A 22,673-nucleotide genomic window follows, 5' to 3' on the forward strand; every position below is an offset into this window, starting at 1 on the left:
CATGTGACAAAGTGGCAAAGTGCTGCTCCCGCGTGAGAGCCATAAATCCCTCTCTGTAGCACCCGGGGAGAACCTTTTGTCACTGCTACTTGAGCCTGTGGATACAATTGCCTCCAGTTTAACCTATATAATATTTTGGGGCATGTTTTTTAGGGATGCACCGAATCCAATTTTTTGGGATTTTGCCGAACCTTTCGTAAGGGATTCGGCCGAATTCCGAACTGAATCCAAATCCTAATTAGCTTACGCTAATTAGGTTTTGGAAGGGGTAAATCTGGGAAAAATGGAGAAAAAATTCAACTTCTGCGTGACAAAAAGTCACATAATTTTTAGGATTCGGATTTCGGATTTCCACCGAATCTGCAGAAAAAGGCCGAATCCCGAACCGAATCCTGGATTCGGTGCATCCCTAATGTTTTTATATATGCCTTATAGCCCATGGTTTTTATATGATTTTAATAAATGACTAGACCTTCATGGTTTTGGTGGAAACCTAGTTCAGAAACCTCTAAAACCAGGAAAGTCAGAATGTTATTAAATCTGCCCCTGTGTATGGGGCAGCCGGGCAACCATTCCGGCATTCATAGGGGTGATTCCACCAATAGGGAAGAGTGGGTTTAAAAGCTGTTGTCATTTTACATGGAGAACCGTATTTATCTATAAACTGTTAAAATTAAGAGATCAATGTACTTCCTACAAAATTGGTGACACAGAAATGAATATGTACTCTTTGGGGCACATTTCGTCGCCATCATGACTTTTCCGTATTTTCCCCGACTTTTCGTTGCGCAAGTGCACTGATCGAGCCCATGCAGACATGCACTGAAGGATCAAGGTCAGAAAAGTTTTCCCGGCGTTTATGATCGTTCGATATGAAAAATTCGCGACGAAAAGTCGTGAAAAATACGAAAAAGTTGCGACGGCGACAAAAAAGTTCAGAAATTTTCGTTTCCAATACGAATTTTTGCCGTTCGGGATTCGGATTCGTAGATTAGTAAATGTGCCCCTTTATGTTAAGTAGATGGGATCTGAATGAAGAAATGATGGGTTCCCTGGTTATTACAACTAAATACATTACGGTATTGTAAAGTTCTGTCAGTAAATTGTACAACAGTATAGTGGCCATTTACTATGACTCGGATGAAAGTGCTAGAGCACTAATGAGTAGTGATGAGCAAATCTGTTCCGTTTCGCTTCTCCAAAAAATTAGCGAATCTTTCAAAAGATCCGCGAAACAGCGAAAAATTCGCAAAACTGTGAAAATGTCGTGCGACATTGTTTCGTCGCACGCGCCTATTATTTTGTCGCGCGGCTATTGTTTCGTCGCCCGCGGCTATTGTTTTGTCGCACGGCTATTGTTTCGTTGCACACGGCTATTATTTTGTCGCGCGACTATTGTTTCGTCGCCCGTGACTATTGTTTTGTCGCACAGCTATTGTTTCGTCGCACGCGGCTATTATTTTGTTGTGCGGCTATTGTTTAGTCGCCCGCGGCTATTGTTTTGTCGCACGCGGCTATTGTTTCGTTGCACACGGCTATTATTTTGTTGCGCGGCTATTGTTTCGTCGCCCGCGGCTATTGTTTTGTCGCACGGCTATTGTTTCGTTGCACGCGGCTATTATTTTGTCGCGCGACTATTGTTTCGTCGCCCGTGACTATTGTTTTGTCGCACGGCTATTGTTTCGTCGCACGCGGCTATTATTTTGTTGCGCGGCTATTGTTTCGTCGCCCGCGGCTATTGTTTTGTCGCACGTCTATTGTTTCGTTGCACACGGCTATTATTTTGTTGCGCGGCTATTGTTTCGTCGCCCGCGGCTATTGTTTTGTCGCACGCGGCTATTGTTTCGTCGCACGCGGCTATTATTTCGTCGCGCACGGCTATTGTTTCGTCGCACGCGCCTATTATTTTGTCGCACGGCTATTGTTTCGTTGCACGCGGCTATTATTTTGTCGCGTGACTATTGTTTCGTCGCCCGTGACCATTGTTTTGTCGCACGGCTATTGTTTCGTCGCACGCGGCTATTATTTTGTTGCGCGGCTATTGTTTCGTCGCCCGCGGCTATTGTTTTGTCGCGCGTCTATTGTTTCGTTGCACACGGCTATTATTTTTTTGCGCGGCTATTGTTTCGTCGCCCGCGGCTATTGTTTTGTCGCACGCGGCTATTGTTTCGTCGCACGCGGCTATTATTTCGTCGCGCACGGCTATTGTTTCGTCGCACGCGCCTATTATTTTGTCGCGTGGCTATTGTTTCGTCGCCCGCGGCTATTGTTTTGTCGCACGGCTATTGTTTCGTTGCACGCGGCTATTATTTTGTCGCGCACCTATTGTTTCGTCGCCCGCGACTATTGTTTTGTCGCAGGGCTATTGTTTCATCGCACGCGGCTATTATTTTGTCACGCGGCTATTATTTTGTCGCGCGGCTATTGTTTCGTCGCCTGCGGCTATTGTTTTGTCGCACGGCTATTGTTTCGTTGCACATGGCTATTATTTTGTTGCGCGGCTATTGTTTCGCCGCCCGCGACTATTGTTTTGTCACACGGCTATTGTTTCGTCGCACGCAGCTATTATTTCGTTGCCCGCGGCTATTATTTTGTCGCGCAGCTATTATTTTGTCGCCCGCGACTATTCTTTTTTGACGCCGGTGACAATTTTTGGACGTGTGGCGAACTTTTCCGCGGCGACATTTTTCATTCGTTTCGAAACTATCCGCCAATGGCGAAACGCGGAAATTCTCCGCAAATCAATGCCTGGCAAAACTTTTCGCCCATCACTACTAATGAGTGCAAAAGCTTGACCCACGGCGCTCATTCAAAGAAGGTTCTTACTGTGCTCTGAATTCACCCCCAGATTGAAGCAGACAGTAAGTACAGAGCGCCTATGCAGCCGATGGCCGCTGGTGCTCCCCAACTTGTGCTCCCAAACTCATGCAGTGCCGTATTCATAGCGGAAATGCAAGTCCTTGCGCTCCATGCTGGAGCCATTGGGGGAGGGATCTGCTGCCTGAGGCAGGGTAGGGTGCAAAGGGGGCACATATACTAAGCAAATTTTGAGAAAAAAGCATTTTTTTTTATTCTAGATTTATTAATGTCTGGTTAACTTTTTTGTCAAAAAAAATTTGTTAGGTTTGATCTGTCGAGTACCATTGAGTCCTACGGAGGCTTTGAATAGTAGAGGAACAGAATAGTCAGTGACAGGCTGTCCTTGATGCATTTTCAAGGGTAAGTTAATCCCCTCATTGTTTTCTGTTTCACCCAGTTTCAAGGGGAAATTAGTCTCCTCATTGGTTTCTATTTTCAGACATTTCCAAAGGGGAAATAGATTGTAAGCTCTACGGGGCAGGGACCTCTATCCTCTTGTCTCTTTGGCTCTTATTGCAACTGTACCTTGTATCATTCTGTATTTATTGTTATACTTTGTATTTATCTATTATTATCTTAATAACCCCCTGTTTGTATTAAAGACATACATACATACATACATACATACAAGGGGAAGTTAATCCCCTCATTGTTTTCTATTTCACCCAGATTTGCAAATGTAAATTCAAGCATTTTCATGACATTTTATAAATACAGCAATGATAGAGTTTAATTCCATTAGAAATCTATATGTGTGTGTGTGTGTTTGAAATATTTAAATCGAGTATTATTTACCCCCTTTATATGAAAAATATTTTTTTATACCAACAATGCATTGCGTTTGCCTAAAATGTATATATTTGTGTGTCATTTTAAATCCCAGTGGCCATAGCTTAGTGAGTTTGAGCTGTAAAGTCTGAACTGATTGCCCTGTGGTTAAACTGATTCCCAATGAAGGTGAAAGAGCCTTCTGAGAGCTGGAATTTCCCTGCTGGGGGGGGGGGGGGGGGGGGAGTAAATGTGTTGTTTCCTATGTTGCAGGCTGTGCTATTGATCACAAACCTTGCTAAAGTTTAATATTTTTCTATATTTTTTACATTATTTATCCCCGTATGTAATAAAAACCACAAAGTCTGCCCAGGTGCAGTTACTCATAGCAACCAATAAGATATCTGCTTTGAAACAGCTGACTAGTAAATTCTACCTGCTGATTGGTTGCTATGGGTTACTGCTCCTGGGCAAACTTAGTGCTTTTTATGACATAACCCTAATAATGTTTTCTATCTGTAACACTGGGGAAAAAATAAAAATCTTTTCATTGATAAGAACCATAATAAATGGCAACAAAAGGTGGCTGCAGGCCGATAAGCAGTTGCACAACTTTTTGCCCATTTTACAATAAATAATTAAATACTGGCCAGAAAAGTGTTTAAGAGCTGAAAATAATGAATTATATATAAGTTCACTTAATACAACAGTTCCTATATGTATCAGGTGGCTCAAATTGCCCGTACAGCACAGAAATAAACTGTATGTCAGATGAATTACTATAATTTTTACTGTTTCCTTAATGCTAATCTTTTTTATGCTCTTCTATGTCTGTAAAATAGACAGGCAAATTCTCATTCAATTCAGTGGAAACCAGGGAGTTATTGCCCCCGGGGGTTGCTATGAAGATCCCAAGTGGCACTGAGCCCTCGGGGTATTTAACACAAACTGTTCTGCCCCAACACGATCATAACTGGAATCTGTTTGTACATCTAAATCTAGAAAAACTGGATCCCGTTACTGGCTCTGGACTGAGTCCAATCAGTTCATGAACTACCGGTTCCCTGCAATGTTCTGCTTATTATAGTCTTGCCCTGCCCCTTATTATCCCTGTTACATAATCACTTTCTCTGTAGATTGCAAAAGGCATAAACTGAGTTCACGCGGCTCAGTAACCGGCCAGATATATTTACTAACAGTCAGGGGGCAAACCTTGCCCTTCCCGGGGTAACTAAATGCTGACTCTTGCTATGTAGTTATTTATTCTCAGATACAGGGGTGCTGCTACCTGGCGCCCAGGGCCGGATTTCAAAACCGGCCACCCCGAGGCTGCCCCCCCCGCACTGTTCGCACATGCACGCGCACCCCCCCCCGAGTGCGCATGCGTGCGTGAACAGCGGTAGTGCGCATGCACGAACAGCGGGGGGAGTTGTTTAGGGGGTGCGCGCATGGGGGGGGTAGGGGTTGGGGATGCAAGTGGGCATGCACCGTAGGCCAAACTTGCATACGAAGCAGTGGGGAGAATTCCCCATTGCTCCGTATGGGAACACAAATTTTAAAACTTTGGTGCGGGGGAGCGGCATGCCACCCCCAGGTTTCTGCCGCCCTAGGCCTTCGTGGCCTCTCCACAAATCTGGGCCTGCTGGCGCCTCAGGCGACAATGCCCCCAGAGTTACCAGGGCCGGCAAATAGCCACTCCTGGTAACTTTAAGAGCCAAATATCTCTTTTTCAAAACGGAAATCCGGCTCTACTAGTGCAGAGATTCTTATATATCACCCAGGATAAATGTATGTATTTAAAATCCTCAGGGATATCCATTCACTCCATTAGCAATCTTCAAGAAAAAAATCTGTATAATTGAAAAGTATGTGGAACTGTCACTTAATGACTATGTCTGGTCATGGTGCGATCTATGAGAATCCATCAATATCAGCACGGCTTCATTTGCCCATTCCACAAATGGTGGAATTATTTCTCAATTGCAATAAGGACTTGTTTATATCCTAATGGAGCAATTCGGTGCAGTGTGTGACAAAATTAGTTGTTTATTTAGCAGGCTATCAGAGCAATATACGGTGCAGATTTTTTTTAGTGAAACATAACGGGCTTCTCACCCATATGGTCCCACTCACAGTTTCAAAAGTTCATATGTCCAATTCCAACCCCATAATGTTGTTATTGTGCAATTGTCACTAGTACAACAAATTGTCGGGTTATAAACTGTGAAGGGTTATAGACTAGTTCCACTTATCTGCATGCACCAATTCTCTTCCCGCCGCTGCTCCATTCCCATCCGTACCCGCACTAGAACATCAATGTCGGAGTGAGTGTGAGATTCTTGCGAGAAGTCTCCCTTCCTCCTAGTTGCTGTCATCTAACTCAACGATCGTTTCATTGCCAACGCAACTTTCTCAAGAGGAAATCTCAGACCACCAATCCTCCTACTCTTATTCTCCAACTCCAGAAGTACATATGGCCAAGTCATACATTTACATAATACAGTTCCAGTTCAAAAGAATCTATGTATGTTTGGTAAAGTTAAGGCTTGTACAGAGAACTTTTGTGCCCAAAATAAAAGTGAAATATATATACAGTAACTACGGGTATAGGACCCGTTATCCAGAATGCAGGGTATTCCGTATAAGGGGTCTTTCTGTAATTTGAATCTCCATACCTTAAGTCTTCTAAAAAAAAACAGTAAAATATTAATTAACCGCAATAGGGCTGTTTTGCCCCCAATAAGGGGTAATTATATCTTAGTTGGGATCAAGTACAGGTACTGTTTTATTATTACAGAGAAAAGGGAATCATTTAACCATTAAATAAACCCAATAGGGCTGTTCTGCCCCAATAAGGGGTAATTATATCTTAGTTGGGATCAAGTACAGGTACTGTTTTATTATTACAGAGAAAAGGGAATCATTTAACCATTAAATAAACCCAATAGGGCTGTTCTGCCCCAATAAGGGGTAATTATATCTTAGTTGGGATCAAGTACAGGTACTGTTTTATTATTACAGAGAAAAGGGAATCATTTAACCATTAAATAAACCCAATAGGGCTGTTCTGCCCCCAATAAGGGGTAATTATATCTTAGTTGGGATCAAGTACAGGTACTGTTTTATTGTTACAGAGAAAAGGGAATCATTTAACCATTAAATAAACCCAATAGGGCTGTTCTGCCCCCAATAAGGGGTAATTATATCTTAGTTGGGATCAAGTACAGGTACTGTTTTATTATTACAGAGAAAAGGGAATCATTTAACCATGAAATAAACCCAATAGGGCTGTTCTGCCCCCAATAAGGGGTAATTATATCTTAGTTGGGATCAAGTACAGGTACTGTTTTATTATTACAGAGAAAAGGGAATCATTTAACCATGAAATAAACCCAATAGGGCTGTTCTGCCCCCAATAAGGGGTAATTATATCTTAGTTGGGATCAAGTACAGGTACTGTTTTATTATTACAGAGAAAAGGGAATCATTTAACCATGAAATAAACCCAATAGGGCTGTTCTGTCCCAATAAGGGGTAATTATATCTTAGTTGGGATCAAGTACAGGTACTGTTTTATTATTACAGAGAAAAGGGAATCATTTAACCATGAAATAAACCCAATAGAGCTGTTCTGCCCCCAATAAGGGGTAATTCTATCTTAGTTGGGATCAAGTACAGGTACTGTTTTATTATTACAGAGAAAAGGGAATCATTTAACCATGAAATAAACCCAATAGGGCTGTTCTGCCCCCAATAAGGGGTAATTATATCTTAGTTGGGATCAAGTACAGGTACTGTTTTATTACTACAGAGAAAAAGGAAATCAGTTTTAAAATTCTGAATTATTTGATTAAAATGGAGTCTATGGGAGACAGGCTTTCCGTAATCCAGATAACAGGTTTCCGGATAAGGGGTCCAATACACGTATGAGGTAAAGCGAACTATCACCCAGGCATAATAATAAGTTTATACCATTCAAATTCTCCAAATAATTGGTCAGCAAAACTGCATATAACATACATACCCCAACTTTTCTTGCACATTTACTCTTATCTCTTATTATTAGGCAGGAAGAAAAAAGGGAAAAAAACCCCAAAAAGCTTGAAATTGCAATATTGCATTTAATCCTATCTTAGGGTTACACATATTTAGTTTGAAAATCCATTCTGTTTGTCTTTGAGGTTACTCAATCGTTAAAATATTGCCTAAATCAAATAAAATATTTCAGCCAAATGGGCAGGGTTAAGCTTATGATTGGAAAGATTGACTATATTTAGGGTTTGTGCCTCGTTGGATATTTTCCCCTTGTCTCTTGAGACCACCCTCTACTTGAGATTGTCTGGATACTTGTTCCTTGTATCCCCCAATATTTGTGACATATCTCTCCAAAAAAAATTGGATACTAAGCTGTGTTGGTCTCTATAGGTTCTTGATTAGGGTTAATGTTGTGGAACAGATCACAATAAAGACACTTTGCTTTTATCACCAAAAATGTTTGGGAAAAATTCTCCAAGAAACCCCCTACACCCAGTTCAACTGTATGTTCCGCTATAGAATTTGTTTTACAGATTTGTATAAGTTGATATATATTCCCATTTTATGAGCTGACGAGGAGAGGCCTGAGTATAATATGAAGAATAGCAGAGTTTCATCCCACCAAGTCTCAGGGGCCTATATATGATTGTTGGAGCCTCCGGCCTTAGCAAACTCACATGGGGGTTTCAGGCCCGAATGCCTCGGCTACTTTTTCAAATAGGCTTTTGTTATTAAAAAAGTTCAGCACCTAAAAGCTGACAAACTTATTATTTTTAACCAAAAGCCATTAAACATTGAATATGTCCCTTTTAGATTACAAAAGCTCTTTCTGTTTTTCTATTTTTTTGAATAAAGAGTTTTATTTGTGATGTGATTTGCTCTAGCTGCGAGGCAAAGCACAGATCTGATGCTCCAGCGGTTTGGATGTAATTGCATCGGCACAAGTTAGATCGACCTCAACTCCAGGAGGGGGTTGGAATGTGAAGTTCTGCAGTAACTTTGTGAAGAACAAGAAGAGTTCCATCTTGGCCAATGTCTCTCCGACGCAAATTCTTCGACCTATCAGAAAAGGACAGTGAATTTATATTGAAATTATTATTAAATCAACTCCAACGTTATATACTGAACTACCTGGTTTGGGGGCACTGAGAGCAACATCCAAGGGGTTGGGGAGCAACATGTTGTCCAGTGTGTCTATGAAGATTCTCATTCATCCAGGTCATGATACACAGTATCCAGTAGAATTAAGTCTAAAACAACTGGACTTTTCTGAGTTTTTCTTGAAAACGTTTCACCCCTCATCCGAGTGGCTTCTTCAGTTCAAATGACTGGTAGGGAATTCCCCGGTATTTAAACCCATGAGGGTAGTACAGTCACAGGCATCCAATCACAATGGTTCCATTGAACTTGTTCAGTTAGGTCTCATCAATGAGAATCATGGTACCATTGTGACTGCATCATACCTTCTTACACCTGTCAGTTTCAGCCAACACCTAACTGAACCATTGTGATTGGATGTCTGTGACTGTACTACCCTCAAGGGTTTAAATACCGGGGAATTCCCTACCAGTCATTTGAACTGAAGAAGCCACTCGGACGAGTGGTGAAACGTTTTCAAGAAAAACTCAGAAATGTCCAGTTGTTTTAGACTTAATTCTACTAGATAATGTTGTCCAGTGATTTATCAGAGGTCAAGTTTGATTTTTTTTCTTAATTCAAGTTTTTTTCAATTAAAAAACTCGAATACGAGTTATGGTTCGAAAATGTCGAATGTCTGGTATTTATTAAATGCAAAAAAACTTAAAAACTCTAATATGAAAATTCGCCATCTAAAAGCTTGTGCGTCTCTATGGAAGTCAACGGTAGTTGTCATAGACAAAGACAAGCCATATTCTCAAACTCAAATTCTTCAAGTTTTTAGAGCTTGTAAACTCTAAAATTCTAGATATTCAACTTTTTTATGAGTTTTGCTTATTAATAAATAAGCGACCATGCAATATTTGAGTTTATTTAATTTAGAAAAATAAATTTGAATTCACAAACTCGAAAATTAATAAATACGGTAAGCCCATTAACCGATAGCTAAGCAGATCAACCTATGCATTCAGATCAGGGCCGGAACTAGGGGTAGGCAGAAGAGGCAGCTGCCTAGGGTGCAACGATTGGGGGGCGCCAGGCAGGTACCTCTCCTGCCTAGCCCTAGTCCGCGTTCTTTAGTCATCCATGATGTGATCCATTGCATTGCATCCCCCCAACCCCCCCCCGACTGTGTCTGGCCAACTGGGTTGCCTAGGGCGCCCCTGATTCAGATTTATTGATAGTTATTAAACAGAGACACAGTACCTGCAGAGAAGGGAAGGAAGGCCTCATTTTTCACAAAATTTCCTTCCGAGTCAAGGAAATGTTCCGGGTAAAATTCTTCTGGCTTTTTGAAATAATCTTTATCTTGGAGAACAGATGTCAGCAGTATTATCACTTGGGTTCCCTAAAAAAGTTATAAAGAGAGGAAACAATAATAATAGAATATTGTGTTTTTTGGTGGACTGATCAAAAGAGGTCCTACATTGGGGAGTTATAGACATAGACATGGGTGTCTGCTATTTGTGTTAATAAGGTGGAATCTGAAAGTTGGAAATGGGGGGATCTGGTTGTGAGCCAAACTGCTACTAAATGTATACACTATTGCTACTATCAGTAATGTGTACATTTCCTAAACACTTCCATTTAATTTTAGTACATTTAAGGGGTTACACATGGATACTGTAGGGTCCTGTAGGCATAACGGAAACATAGTTCATGTGGTTGTAACTTATTTGAAAATCTTCCACATTAGATCTTTGCATTGTTTGGTCATATGGGAAAGGCCTTTTGGGTTTAATCCTCCTTTTTGTAGTCCAACATTCAGTTACCCTGGTTGTTATATTAATGGACAGTTACAGATTAACAGATACCCAATTAGTCAACAAATAGGTATTCAACCGCACAGCCCTTAGATCAGGCTTGATGCATCAATCCTCGCAAGGCACACCGCTGAGCCATTCAATACAATCCAAATATAGAGGAGAGCACCATAAAGCAGAATTCTGCTAAAATGCTATTTATTTCAGACCAAAAAACACAACATGTTTCGGGCAGTGTGACGCCCTTTATCACACTTGATAAAGGGCGTCACACTGCCCGAAACATGTTGTGTTTTTTGGTCTGAAATAAATAGCATTTTAGCAGATACCCAATTAGTGCCAAGAATATAAAAATCAGTGAATAAACTTTCTATCCCAACAGTTCCATAACTGACCTTTTAGACTAAATGATGTACTCTTTAGCTTTTATAGGACTACTACAAAAATAATGCAAAAGCCAAGATGTGATTGGTTGCTAAGGGCAACTGCACTAATACAGTAATCAGACCCAGAATGTAGAACTCATAAGTGGTAAATTGGCAAGTTAAAGTTTGTTTGAGATGCGAGTGTACCAATAAGAAAATACCTTTGGAATAAAATAACCCCTGAATGTGACGTCCGTAGTTGTTTCATGGCCAACATTAGGTGCAAGGTTTCCTAATCTCTGAATCTCATGGATAACGGCATCAGTATAGGGCATTTTTTTCCGATGTTCGAGCCGAGGTTGCGCCGATCCAATCACTTTGTCAATTTCATCTTGGACTTTTTCTGCAGGAAACATAAACAGATGGAGCGGACTCCAGTTTCTGGTGCTCCTGTGCTTATCCGGTAAGTTCTCATTTAACTAATATGAACATTTCACTTTAAAGCATCTAATGTCAGAATAACACAGTTATAGTTTATGTAAAAAAATGAAATGGAACTATAGTTCAATAATGGAATCCATTTATTCATGTGGGATGAAGGTGCGGGTTAAGGTGGCTCTTTATTTATGGAATTTGTTGAGACATGGCAGTAGGTATTTTTACATTTATCTCACACTGACTGATAAATATCACATTGCCTAAGGCATTCTGTAAAGCATTAAGAGATTTTATATCCAGGGGCATTTCATGTTCCATCACTTCTGTAAGCTCATTAGAGTAATGATAATAAGGGTGGACACACTGATGTTTCTCTGAAACTGGCCACACAAAGGCAAGTTAAAGCTTATTGGCCCATATATGTGGCCTTCCAAAATATTGTCCAGCTATATGCCAGGCAGGTAGTGCATAACCTACTTTGTCCTAGTGCATATTTGGCCAAATCAGGAAATATATACAAATGTATTGGTTGGCAAACTAGAAGATCTTCCCATGTATGCCCAGCTTTATACAGCAAACTTCTCTGCTCCAAAGAAGCACAAAAGAAATATAATTCTATAGAGTTTCTAATGGGATATATTAATGAAACATTTTCTCACCCTATCCACTATAAAAAGTGTAGCTTTGGTAACCATTACTACATATTTAGTGCAGTGTGTAAAAATAAGATGGACAACCGTCTGTGCCATTTCTCCTCCATCATACTAGCGTGGAACATTCCAATTGGAATCAGTTCTCAACCTCACAAGTTCTACCACTGGATGACAACTTGAGAGTGCTTACTGTATTTAGGGAAATGATAAATAGATATGTCCTAAAAATTGAATCCTTACTTTGAATGTCTGGATATTTCATTATGAACAAGAGGCCCCAGCGAAGAGTGGTAGAAGTCGTCTCCATTCCGGCACCAAATAAATCGGCTAAAAGTACTGTCAGATTTTGGTCATTAAAGAACTTTGTAGAAGAAGGTTTCTCCTGAAATTGTACAAATTATTATCAACTCCATAACAGGTTAAGAAGGCACAAAACATTTCGGGCTTGGATATAAAGGGGTCTCTGCCTCAAAATAACATGGAATGCTCATGGTCCTTTTGACTGCTATGGGAGCACCACAAGGTAGGTAACTGCTAAGAATACTAACCGCTCTGAAACTGAAATCTGGGACCATAGGACAATTGATTCGGTCAAGATTCAGCCTTTTTCAGCAGGATTTGGATCCAGCCGAATCCATGTGTCTGGCCAAATAGGATCTGAATCCTAAAATCATGTGTCTTTTTGTCACATAAACACATGAAAATTCTCTTTAACCCTTCCATAGGCCCATTTGGATTCAGTTCGGTATTTGGCCGAATCTTTCACAAAGGACTCAGGGTTGGGGCAGATCCCAAAATAGTAGATTCGGTGCATCCCATTCCCTAGTTAAATCTATGATGAATGGGAGACATTTATCATAGAATCTGAACTGAAAAAACACATGGAGGAAAAGTTGTGTGAAATCCATGGAAACTGTGACTTTTTTTTACTTTCTTTTTGTTTTGTTGCATAAAAGCCGGCATCATGAATCTGAAAAACCTTGAAAAATTTGAAGCAAAGGTACATACGCCATTGACTTCTACATGATCTCGACAGGTTTTAGCTGGAGTATTTTCAGATTCCATATAGATTGTAAGCTCTACGGGGCAGGAACCTCCATCCTCTTGTGTCTTTGACTCTTAACTTATTGCAACTGTATCTTGTATTTATTTATTTGTATTTATTTTTGTATTTGTATTTATCTATTATTATCTTAATAACCCCCTGTTTGTATTAATGTATTCTACTGTACAGCGCTGCTTACATAAGTAGCACATTATAAATAAAGATATACATACACACACACACACATACATACATTCGGAATTGTTGCAGTTTGGTCGCATAATAAATCATGGAAAAGTCACTTGTATCACTAAAAACATATGAATTGGGAAAAAAAAATACATTAAACACCCTTACCTCTTGTTGCTTGACCAGAAATACATCGATGAGATCCCTCTGGTCATTTACGTCCAGTTGATCCCTGTGTTGGGTAAATGTCTCTCTGAGAAAGTTGTATAGTTTCAACATGTTCTCAGCGACACTTTTGTGAGTTCCGGGAACCCATTCCATAATAGACGGATAGGCATTATATAGCTTAGGGAAAAAATAGAAAGAAATATGATTAAAAATATGGTCATTTCTATATTGCACGGCAGGAAAGTTTTCATTCAATAAAGATTGTCATACATACCGCAGGAATTAAAGAAGGAAAAAAAGAAAGCAGAATTGTCTCACCTTTCTATGTAAATATTAAGGGGCAGATTTATTAACATTCTCATTTTTGTGGTTTTAGAGTCTTTTGAAGTCTGGTGTGCTACAGGGAACATTGACTTAACTATATGCTGTAACCCTGGCAGGCTGGGTTTATACAATGTTAAAGCAACCAGCACTTACAAGGGTCATTTAACCAAGTTGAGCTCTCCATTTGTGTGTAGGGTCCAACTGTGAGTGATACAAAGCTCTAGAATAACCCTTGTTCTCAGTGAGTAGCCAATCCAACTGGTTACAAACAAAGTAATACAGATGTGGAAGCCATAGAAGACCAGTCATTTCAGGTTTCCCACCCATAGCCATGCCAACACACAAAATAGTGTGTTTTAACACCCAGTGGATAACCTTTAGCCTACAGGATAAACCCAGGTAAATGGGATTTTCTTGGAGCTCTTTGGCATTAGTTCCCAGAATTCCTTGTGTTTATTTGCATACATATGAGGCAGTCTCCGCAACCCTTATGATTTATTTTTGGATCCAAACGCCTGGCTCTACCTAAGCTGATCAGAAAACCCTGCACTACACTGATGAGCCCCAAGAAGGGCGAAACCGGTCTGTAGTTGGGAATCTGATCAGCTATTATCCTGGCTTCTGCTTTAAACCCAGTGGGTGAGCTTTAGCCTATAGGATAAACCCATGTAAATGGAATTTTCTTGGAGTCCTTTGGGATTAGTTCCCAGAATTCCTTGTGTTTATTTTTATTAAGCGGTGTGCCTTTTATCAAGTAAGAAAATACAATAATTATACTTATTTTGATTAGCATATCTTGATATCAGTTTTGGTCTCCAGTGCTCAAACGGGACATTATTGAGTTAGAGAGGGTCCAGAGAAGGGCAACTAAGCTGGTAAAGGGTATGGGAAGTCTCAGTTATGAAGAAAGACTGGCCAAGTTGGGTCTGTTTACACTGGAGAAGAGGCGCTTAAGGGGGGATATGATAACTATGTATAAATATATAAGGGGATCATATAATAATCTCTCTAATGCTTTATTTACTAGTAGGGCCTTCCAACCCCCAAAAAATCAAGAGAGGTTATGTTATAATAGGTGCAAATTTTGCTACAGGACTAGTCAACCAATCAGCAGGTAGCATTTACCAGCCACCCATTTATAAACAAGCACCATATTGCTGGCTATGGGTTACAGCACTGGGCAAACTTTCTACATTATATAAGATTCCTCCATTTTATTAACTTTTTCCCATAACCCTCTTTCTACAAAGAATTTTAATTATAATGTACTTGATGAAATATCATTGAAATAGATAATGAATAAATTCCATTATTTCCTATGAAAGCTAAATAATTTCTTTCCAAAAGGTTAGAGAAAAACTAACTGATATTTTACTGCCCTGTCATAATTTCTGTAATGGAAAAATAATGGGATAATTGTAAGATAATGGGATATCAGAAATATTATACTATTTGTAATACATTTACATTATTTTAATACCATTTTCCACAGCTTTTATAACAAATATATACTATGGTAGGAGCCTTTTAAAGAGAATACCCATGATACCGTACCAGAACGATTGGTTTTGCAGCAATGCTGATATTCTCACTGACTATGTTTATAAGCTTGAGCAGCGTTGGATCCTGATAGTCAAAGCGGTGGTTGAGCAGTATGTGCACAATGATGTTGGCTACAGCCGCATTCATTATCATGGTGTTATCAAACGGCTTCCCTGGGGGAGAGGAAAGAAGAGCCTAATATATACTCACACACATACACATCCATACAGTTGCCCCATAACAGCACCTTCTCCCAGATACTGAGAGCCACCATATACCTCAAGAAGACAAATTTGAGATCTTTTAATGGATCACACCATAGGAACATTACAAAGCACACTTTTAGGTCTTCATGGTCCCTTCTTCAGGCTAATATTTGATACCTTGAAGACAGTAGCTTTTATGGACCGTATCTCCCCTATAGCCATCGATTTAAAAGGATAATTCACCTGCCATGTCCCTTGTCTGCACCTCGCTGTACCACACCCCACACTAATTTGCTCCCTCCCCTACTTGCCTGCTTCTTTGGTCAAATATTGTGAATAGAACCCTAATGGTCTCCAGGACACATACTTTCACTCGATGGTGCCCCTTCTTCTTGTGTGCAATGTCCAAAATGGTAGCGCCTATTGCCACCACATGGCAACGTATAAAAATAAATGGACAACAAAGACCCGTATTCAATGGCCAGATATAGGTCTTTCTTGGTAAAGTTCCTGAGTGCACCTAAATTGCTTTTCTGAACAGATCTACTGATATTTGACCAGTGCCTGAAATTGACCAAGAGACTCTTCTTAACCCTTCTGATACCACATTTTGGACTATTTGCCTTCCTGAACTCAAGCTTCCTCCTTGGTCCTGACTACAATCCCGGCAGGACTAACTCCTACCTTTATAGGACTTGAACGTTTCCATTAAAAAGTCACTTTCTTCACAGATCCTGTCTTCTATGGTTTTCTTGCCCATCCCAAAGTCTCTTAGTGTAGAAAGAGTGAATCTTCTCATCACTTTCCAGTTCTCACCATTAGCAAAAAAAACACCTGAGAAGATTAAAAGAGAAAACCAATAAGGCGGTGGGACAAGCACAGCAGCAGATAAAATTGAATTAAATTAAATCTGTTTTCATGTTTACACACATAGACAATGTTGAGACTAAAGACAAAGTAGAAATTACATAAATTACAGGGAATATCGAATTGAGTCAACTACTGAAGTTAGTATGGAATACTTGACTGTGGTCACCAAAAGCAAATGTATGGACCACCAGGAGATGTGGCATAATTGCCTGCCAAGATAAGAAGGAGTTTCCAAACCTCAACCTGTGGGTCGGGACCCCTTTGGGGGTTGAACGACCCTTTCACAGGGGTCGCCTAAGACCTTTGGAAAACACATATTTCTGAAGGTCTTAGGAATAATTTTATGGTTGGGGGGTCACCACAATATGAGGCACCGTATTAAAGGGTCGCGGCATTAGGAAGGTTGAGAACCACTACTCTAAATTCATAGATTTATGTGCAATTGGCTCCTACCACCCCCTATATGAGTCTCACCAGAGACTGTGGCGCACTGTATAAATGGAAGGTTTCCGCTACATGTGGCATATCTCTCACTCTGGGCCTTTTTCAGTGAGACAAAGTTATCTCATGGTTTATCAAGGGAAAACTCATGGACAAGATTCAATTCGAGGAGAAAAACTTTTCTCCAAATTCATTTCCAGGTTGTTCTCATAGACTTCAATAGTTTTCGCTTGATAAACTGTGAGATAAGATAAGATAAGAAGGCGTTTCCAAATTCATAGATTTACGTGCAATTGGTTCCTACCAACCCCTATATGAGTCTCACCAGAGACTGTGGCGCACTGTATAAATGGAAGGGTTCCGCTACACGTGGCATATCTCTCACACTGGGCCAGATTCAATTCAGTGAGACAAAGTTGTCTCATGGTTTATCAAGGGAAAACTCATGGACGAGATCCAATTGGAGGAGAAAAATGTTTCTCCAAATTCATTTCCAGTTTTTTCTGATAGACTTCAATAGTTTTCACTTGATAAACTGTAAAATAAGTTCTTATAAATTGAATTGCGTCTACGCCATGAGTTTTTACATGATAAACCTTTTTCTCACTGAATGGAATCTGGTCCGTTGAGTGAGAGCAGAAATGGACTCCAGCATGACCAAAGTCACATGATGGATACAAGATGACTAGAATTATTTTTATTATGTACTATATAGGGAAATAAATACACAGTTGTCAGTAACAGATTCAATTTGGATAGTTACCGTGTCCCTTTGAAGTCTTATCGAATACCGGAATGGTGGGCCTCGCTGAAAACTCATCGGCATGGTTGACAAGAGCGTCTTTCACTGCGTCAGCGCCACAAACCACAACGAGTTTCTCTGGGCCGAGCTGAATGCTGAATACTGAGCCGTACTTCTTAGCCAGCTGTAATGGAAGCATTAATGGGATATTGTCATCTAAATAAAGAATACATAAACCTACATACAACTGATTCCTGCTGTTACCTCCATAAATGTTAGATGGGGTTTCTTCATATTTATCATATGAAAATTTCCGATGATCGGTAATGGTTTGGGCCCAGGAGGGAAGTTCTGAGATTCTTTTTCCCCTCCATAGAAGACTTTATATAGGAATATGCAAATGACAACAGACAGAAGTACAGAGACCAGATCCATGGCAATTGTGGTTTAATTAGAGCTGCAATAAGAAAAGACACAACAAAAATAAACAACTTTTATGTAATTTATATAGTAATAAATATATATATATATATATATATAGGCAACCATAGCAACCAATGAAGGAACAGCCATGTTTTTCCTCTTTGGAAAAAGTAGATGTTGCAGGGGAGCCTAAAACAAGAGGCCCTCGGTATAAACTTGAGACATGAGGTGTCAATGAAGAAGAAACTAGGACCCTACTAATGTTTATATTTTTTTCACAATATGTATATTTTTGGTTGTTTATTATACATCAAAACTAAGACAAATCGAAAAATACACCATCAGAAAGCTGTTGAGATCATGTAGAAGTCAATGGCGGGTCTTGTTTTTACAACTGGAAGATCTTTCTTGTCTTTGTGGTTTTAGAGTTTGTTTGGGGAGGGGGGTATGTTTTCATTTGTGCAACACTTTTTTTTTCGATTTTGAATGAGAATGTTGATAAATAGACCTCTTAGGTATAGAGAAATCCCTAGTGGAATTTGGGAAAAGGGACCTCATGAATTAGGGCTTGTACTATGTGATCAGATAGATCCTGAGCACACCATAGATAGACCAAGTAGAATGAAGAGTCCTAAGCTCTACTGGGCATGAACAGTTTGACGTTGGCTCTCCAGGCAATACCAGTCGGAAAAGGGTCTTCAGTATGTAGGGTTAAACCAGACACCGCTGTATATCTGGTATCCTGGGGCTACAAACAGTAGTGTGATTAATCTTTTGGCTTGAACCTTATGGTATTTAATGAGAGTGAAGAAGCTACAGTGTATGTGGGTGATACTATAGTAATATTTACATTGAAGATCTTCCTGTGTGCTACATCAAGTACTTCCTGTTCATTGTTTGTTAGTAGATGTGTTGTTCCTATTTAAGAACCACTGGTGCGCAAGAAGTGTAAAATAGAAAAAGTTGCATTTTTGTGTTTTTTCCACGTCTTTTTTAGTTTGTGCTTTATCAGTTTTTGGTTTTAGTGAAAAAGAGTTTAGTCATGGTTTCAAAAACCTCCGAACAAAACAGGGATTGTTTGTCCATATTCAAGCTTGCCAACTACCATTAACTTCAAAAACAAGTTGCAGGTAAAACTTATGTTAAGCCTAATTGCTTTAAAATTTAGTGGTGACGACAACTTTCCTTAGTTACATAGTTACATAGGGTTGAAAAAAGACCAGAGTCCATCAAGTTCAACCCTTCCAAGTAAACCCAGCACCCACACCCTGTATATCTATACACTCACATACATAAACTATATATACAGCCACATTCCCCAACCTCACTGCCCTCACCGTGAGGAACCCCCTACCCAACATCCCCCGGCAGGGCATTCCCCAACCTCACTGCCCTCACCGTGAGGAACCCCCTACCCAACATCCCCTGGCAGGGCATTCCCCAACCTCACTGCCCTCACCGTGAGGAACCCCCTACCTAACATCCCCCGGCAGGGCATTCCCCAACCTCACTGCCCTCACCCTGAGGAACCCCCTACCCAACATCCCCCGGCAGGGCATTCCCCAACCCCCTCACTGCCCTCACCGTGAGGAACCCCCTACCCAACATCCCCCGGCAGGGCATTCCCCAACCTCACTGCCCTCACCGTGAGGAACCCCCTACCCAACATCCCCCGGCAGGGCATTCCCCAACCCCCTCACTGCCCTCACCGTGAGGAACCCCCTACCCAACATTCCCCCGGGAGGGCATTCCCCAACCTCACTGCCCTCACCGTGAGGAACCCCCTACCCAACATCCCCGGCAGGGCATTCCCCAACCTCACTGCCCTCACCGTGAGGAACCCCCTACCCAACATCCCCCAGCAGGGCATTCCCCAACCCCCTCACTGCCCTCACCGTGAGGAACCCCCTACCCAACATCCCCCGGCAGGGCATTCCCCAACCTCACTGCCCTCACCGTGAGGAACCCCCTACCCAACATCCCCCGGCAGGGCATTCCCCAACCTCACTGCCCTCACCGTGAGGAACCCCCTACCCAACATCCTTCTTAAGGACTGGAGCCCAAAACTGCCCCCATTCTCAAGGTGAGGCCTTACCAGGGACCTATAAAGGGGCAAAATTATGTTTCATCCCTTGAGTACATTTTCATTGGTGTCCTTTCCCTGTATGAATGCCCCTAGCACATATTATAAAAGGGATTATAGTTACCAGCTCACTCATTTCAATGAGGACACACAATAGGGAAGAGTGCAGAGTGCAACAAACAAACGCCATTCTGAAGACATGTCCTTTAGGGATAGATAAAGCACTGTGTGCATTTGACAGCCTTCCAGTCTTAAGGAATGGGCTGAGGTCTGCCTCATTTCTGCCTCGCCCCACTGGGGTCCTGAGTTCAATCCCAGCCAGGGCACTATGTTTGTATGTTCTCCAAATCTGCGTGAGTTCCTTCTGGGTACTCCTGTTTCCTCCCACACTCCAAAAACATACAGGCAGGTTAATTGGCTTCTGACTAGAACTGACCATAGTGTGTGTAAATGTGATAGGGATGTTAGATTGTAAGCTCCTCTAGGGCAGTGACTGATGTGATTGAAAGCGGTGCAGAAATGTGTTGGCGCTATATATATATATAAACAAGTAATGAATAGCGATGAGCGAATCTGTCCCTTTGCCGAAAAATTTGCAAATCAGCTCTGCAAATTTTTGCACTGCGAATTTTGTCGCCCATTTCACAAAATAATCTGCCAATGGCGAAACGCAGAGATTCCCCTAGCGAATCCATGCCTAGCGAATTATTTCGCCCATCTCTAGTAATGAATACACGTTATTTGCAGAGGGACGCATTGCATGGTTTCTACCCTGGTACCAGGCAGTTTGAATTCCATTGGTAATATGTTTTATAATAAGGTAGTAATAAGGTATATTGTCAATAAAAAATGCATATCACTCTGTAGTAATTCATATATTTTATAAATATAAAACTAGGTCACTGTGCTACTAAAAAAAACAATACTAATTACAAATATTCTTATATATTTATCATATAAACAAAAAAAATCCGTACCGACCTGCAGAAGGAAAGTAAAGGTGTGTTCTGCTTCAGTCTTATGAAGAATAACACCCTGGTTTCTTGTTTTCCCCAGTATAAGAAGCAAAGAATCTGCCTCTCCTGTTGCTGAGTATTCAAGTTAGCCCCACCCACAATAGATTCCTCCAATGATAATGCAGCTCTGAAGCTCAAGTTACCCATTATCTCAAAACACTTGGCAGAACCTATTGTACTTGGGTTCATCTGAGTTTCCCAGTAATACAAACATGTGGACAAAGTGCTTCTCCAGTGAGAGCCATAAATTCCTGGCTGGGGATGTAGAGCTCAGGTAGAACCTTACACCTACCAACCATTGGTCGCAGGAAAGATCGTTCGCTCCCTCCATTGACTTCAGGGCTGAATGGTCGGATATGGGGGTAGAAACAATAGGGATTCTACCTCCTTCTGCCGATTCAGCCCTAAACGTAGATTTTGCTTGGGCGCCTTCAACTAGGTTTCGTACAATACTAATGGGCAGCTTCATGTTTGAGGAGTGTTTTGCTCCAACTCTAGGGGGGTGCATTAACTAATATTTATTTTGTTGTTATTTGTACAAGAAAACAATTTTGTTGAAAAAAAAAACATGTTGCCATTGATTATGTGTCAAAACTGCGACAAATCCAAAAGAAATATCCGCCATCTTAAGTTTGTCGAGATCATGTAGAAGCCAATGGCAGATGTTATTTTTACAACTGGATGATCTTTCTTTGCTTCATGGTTTAAGAGGTTTTCAGGTTTTTTTGCGTTCTTCGTGTTTTTTTCTGCGATTTTTTTGAATTTGTGCTTTTTCAGTTAGGGTCTTTTCATAAATGACTGGTTTTAGTGGAAATGAGTTTGGTTGTGGGTTGCCACCTGTCTGGTTTTGACTCGGGCAGCCCGATTTTTGGGAGGGCTCTCCAGGTCAAAACTGCATGCCCAGTTTTCCCAATCTGGAAAACTGGACAGGACTCTCCAAAATTGACGAACGCCTTATAGCAACCCCCCCCCCACCGTGATGCCACAAGTCCCCGCCCAGTGAAGTCCCTGCCCCTCGCCCAGCGTTATGGCCGTTGGAAGGTAGCCCCCTCAATCACTATCCTTAATAAGAACATACATAAAAACAATAACTAGTGATGAGAAAATTGGTGAAACGACATAAAACTTCACAAAACAGCTAAAAATTCGCGAAACATGTTTGTTGCGTGATTTTTTTGTCGCCCACGTCTTGTCAAAGCTATATACAGTACATATGTATATATGGGCAACACCAAATGAGTGTTTTCCTTATTAAGACTCCCGGACCATAATGTATCTAGCGTGTTGATCCAAAACATTTCTCTGCTTTAATTGGAGGAGCCTATTTCCTCCCCTCGTAGGTGTTTTCACCGCATCAATGACCTGAAATTTAAGTTAGCTGGTAGAATGTCTCATCTGATGGGAAATGTGCCGGCACCGGTAATTGACGATTTGTGTTTGGAAATACGGCCTTTAGTTTGCTGTGTGGTTTGTAAGTATGTAAGTTAATCCACATGGACATTTCAAAAGATTTATTATGTAAGTTGGTTCCCAAGTAAAAAAAATGTTTAATGCCATATTTCTTGCCAGTGTGGGGATGATGAAATACTCCTCCCTTTATGCAAGG

At 40.8% G+C, this 22,673-nt stretch overlaps 2 protein-coding genes across 4 annotated transcripts in view; both read right to left on the bottom strand.

The window, feature by feature from the left end:
* LOC100494435 (cytochrome P450 2K6) overlaps positions 1–22,673 on the bottom strand; it is a 212,256-nt gene that overhangs the window by 66,723 nt on the left and 122,860 nt on the right. The window lies entirely within an intron of this gene.
* LOC100490476 (cytochrome p450 2K1) lies at positions 7,577–21,131 on the bottom strand. 2 transcript variants are annotated; one of them, XM_012964114.3, is made up of 10 exons: positions 21,033–21,131; positions 17,810–18,002; positions 17,567–17,729; positions 16,177–16,326; positions 15,299–15,459; positions 13,421–13,597; positions 12,259–12,400; positions 11,149–11,330; positions 10,006–10,147; positions 7,577–8,721 (listed from the first exon to the last, which is right to left on the bottom strand). In XM_012964114.3, the coding sequence occupies exons 2-10, from the start codon at positions 17,978–17,980 to the stop codon at positions 8,543–8,545; spliced, it is 1,467 nt and encodes a 488-aa protein (XP_012819568.1). In that variant the 5' UTR covers positions 17,981–18,002; positions 21,033–21,131; the 3' UTR covers positions 7,577–8,542. The 2 variants fall into 2 exon arrangements, with proteins under 2 accessions (XP_012819568.1, XP_012819569.1); XM_012964115.3 differs by having other exon boundaries at positions 21,029–21,121.

The sequence above is a fragment of the Xenopus tropicalis genome, chromosome 5 (genome assembly GCF_000004195.4).
Source record: "Xenopus tropicalis strain Nigerian chromosome 5, UCB_Xtro_10.0, whole genome shotgun sequence".
NCBI classification, from domain to species: Eukaryota; Metazoa; Chordata; class Amphibia; order Anura; family Pipidae; genus Xenopus; species Xenopus tropicalis.

Bases quoted from the DNA above. Each gene is read 5' to 3' on its own strand.
- LOC100490476 (XM_012964114.3), bottom strand. From the start codon at position 17,980: ATGGATCTGGTCTCTGTACTTCTGTCTGTTGTCATTTGCATATTCCTA. The intron at 16,327-17,566 runs GTAACTATCCAA...TAATCTTCTCAG, and splicing joins TAAGACTTCAAAGGGACACG to GTGTTTTTTTTGCTAATGGT. The intron at 11,331-12,258 runs GTAAGGATTCAA...TGTTTCCTGCAG, and splicing joins GAAATATCCAGACATTCAAA to AAAAAGTCCAAGATGAAATT.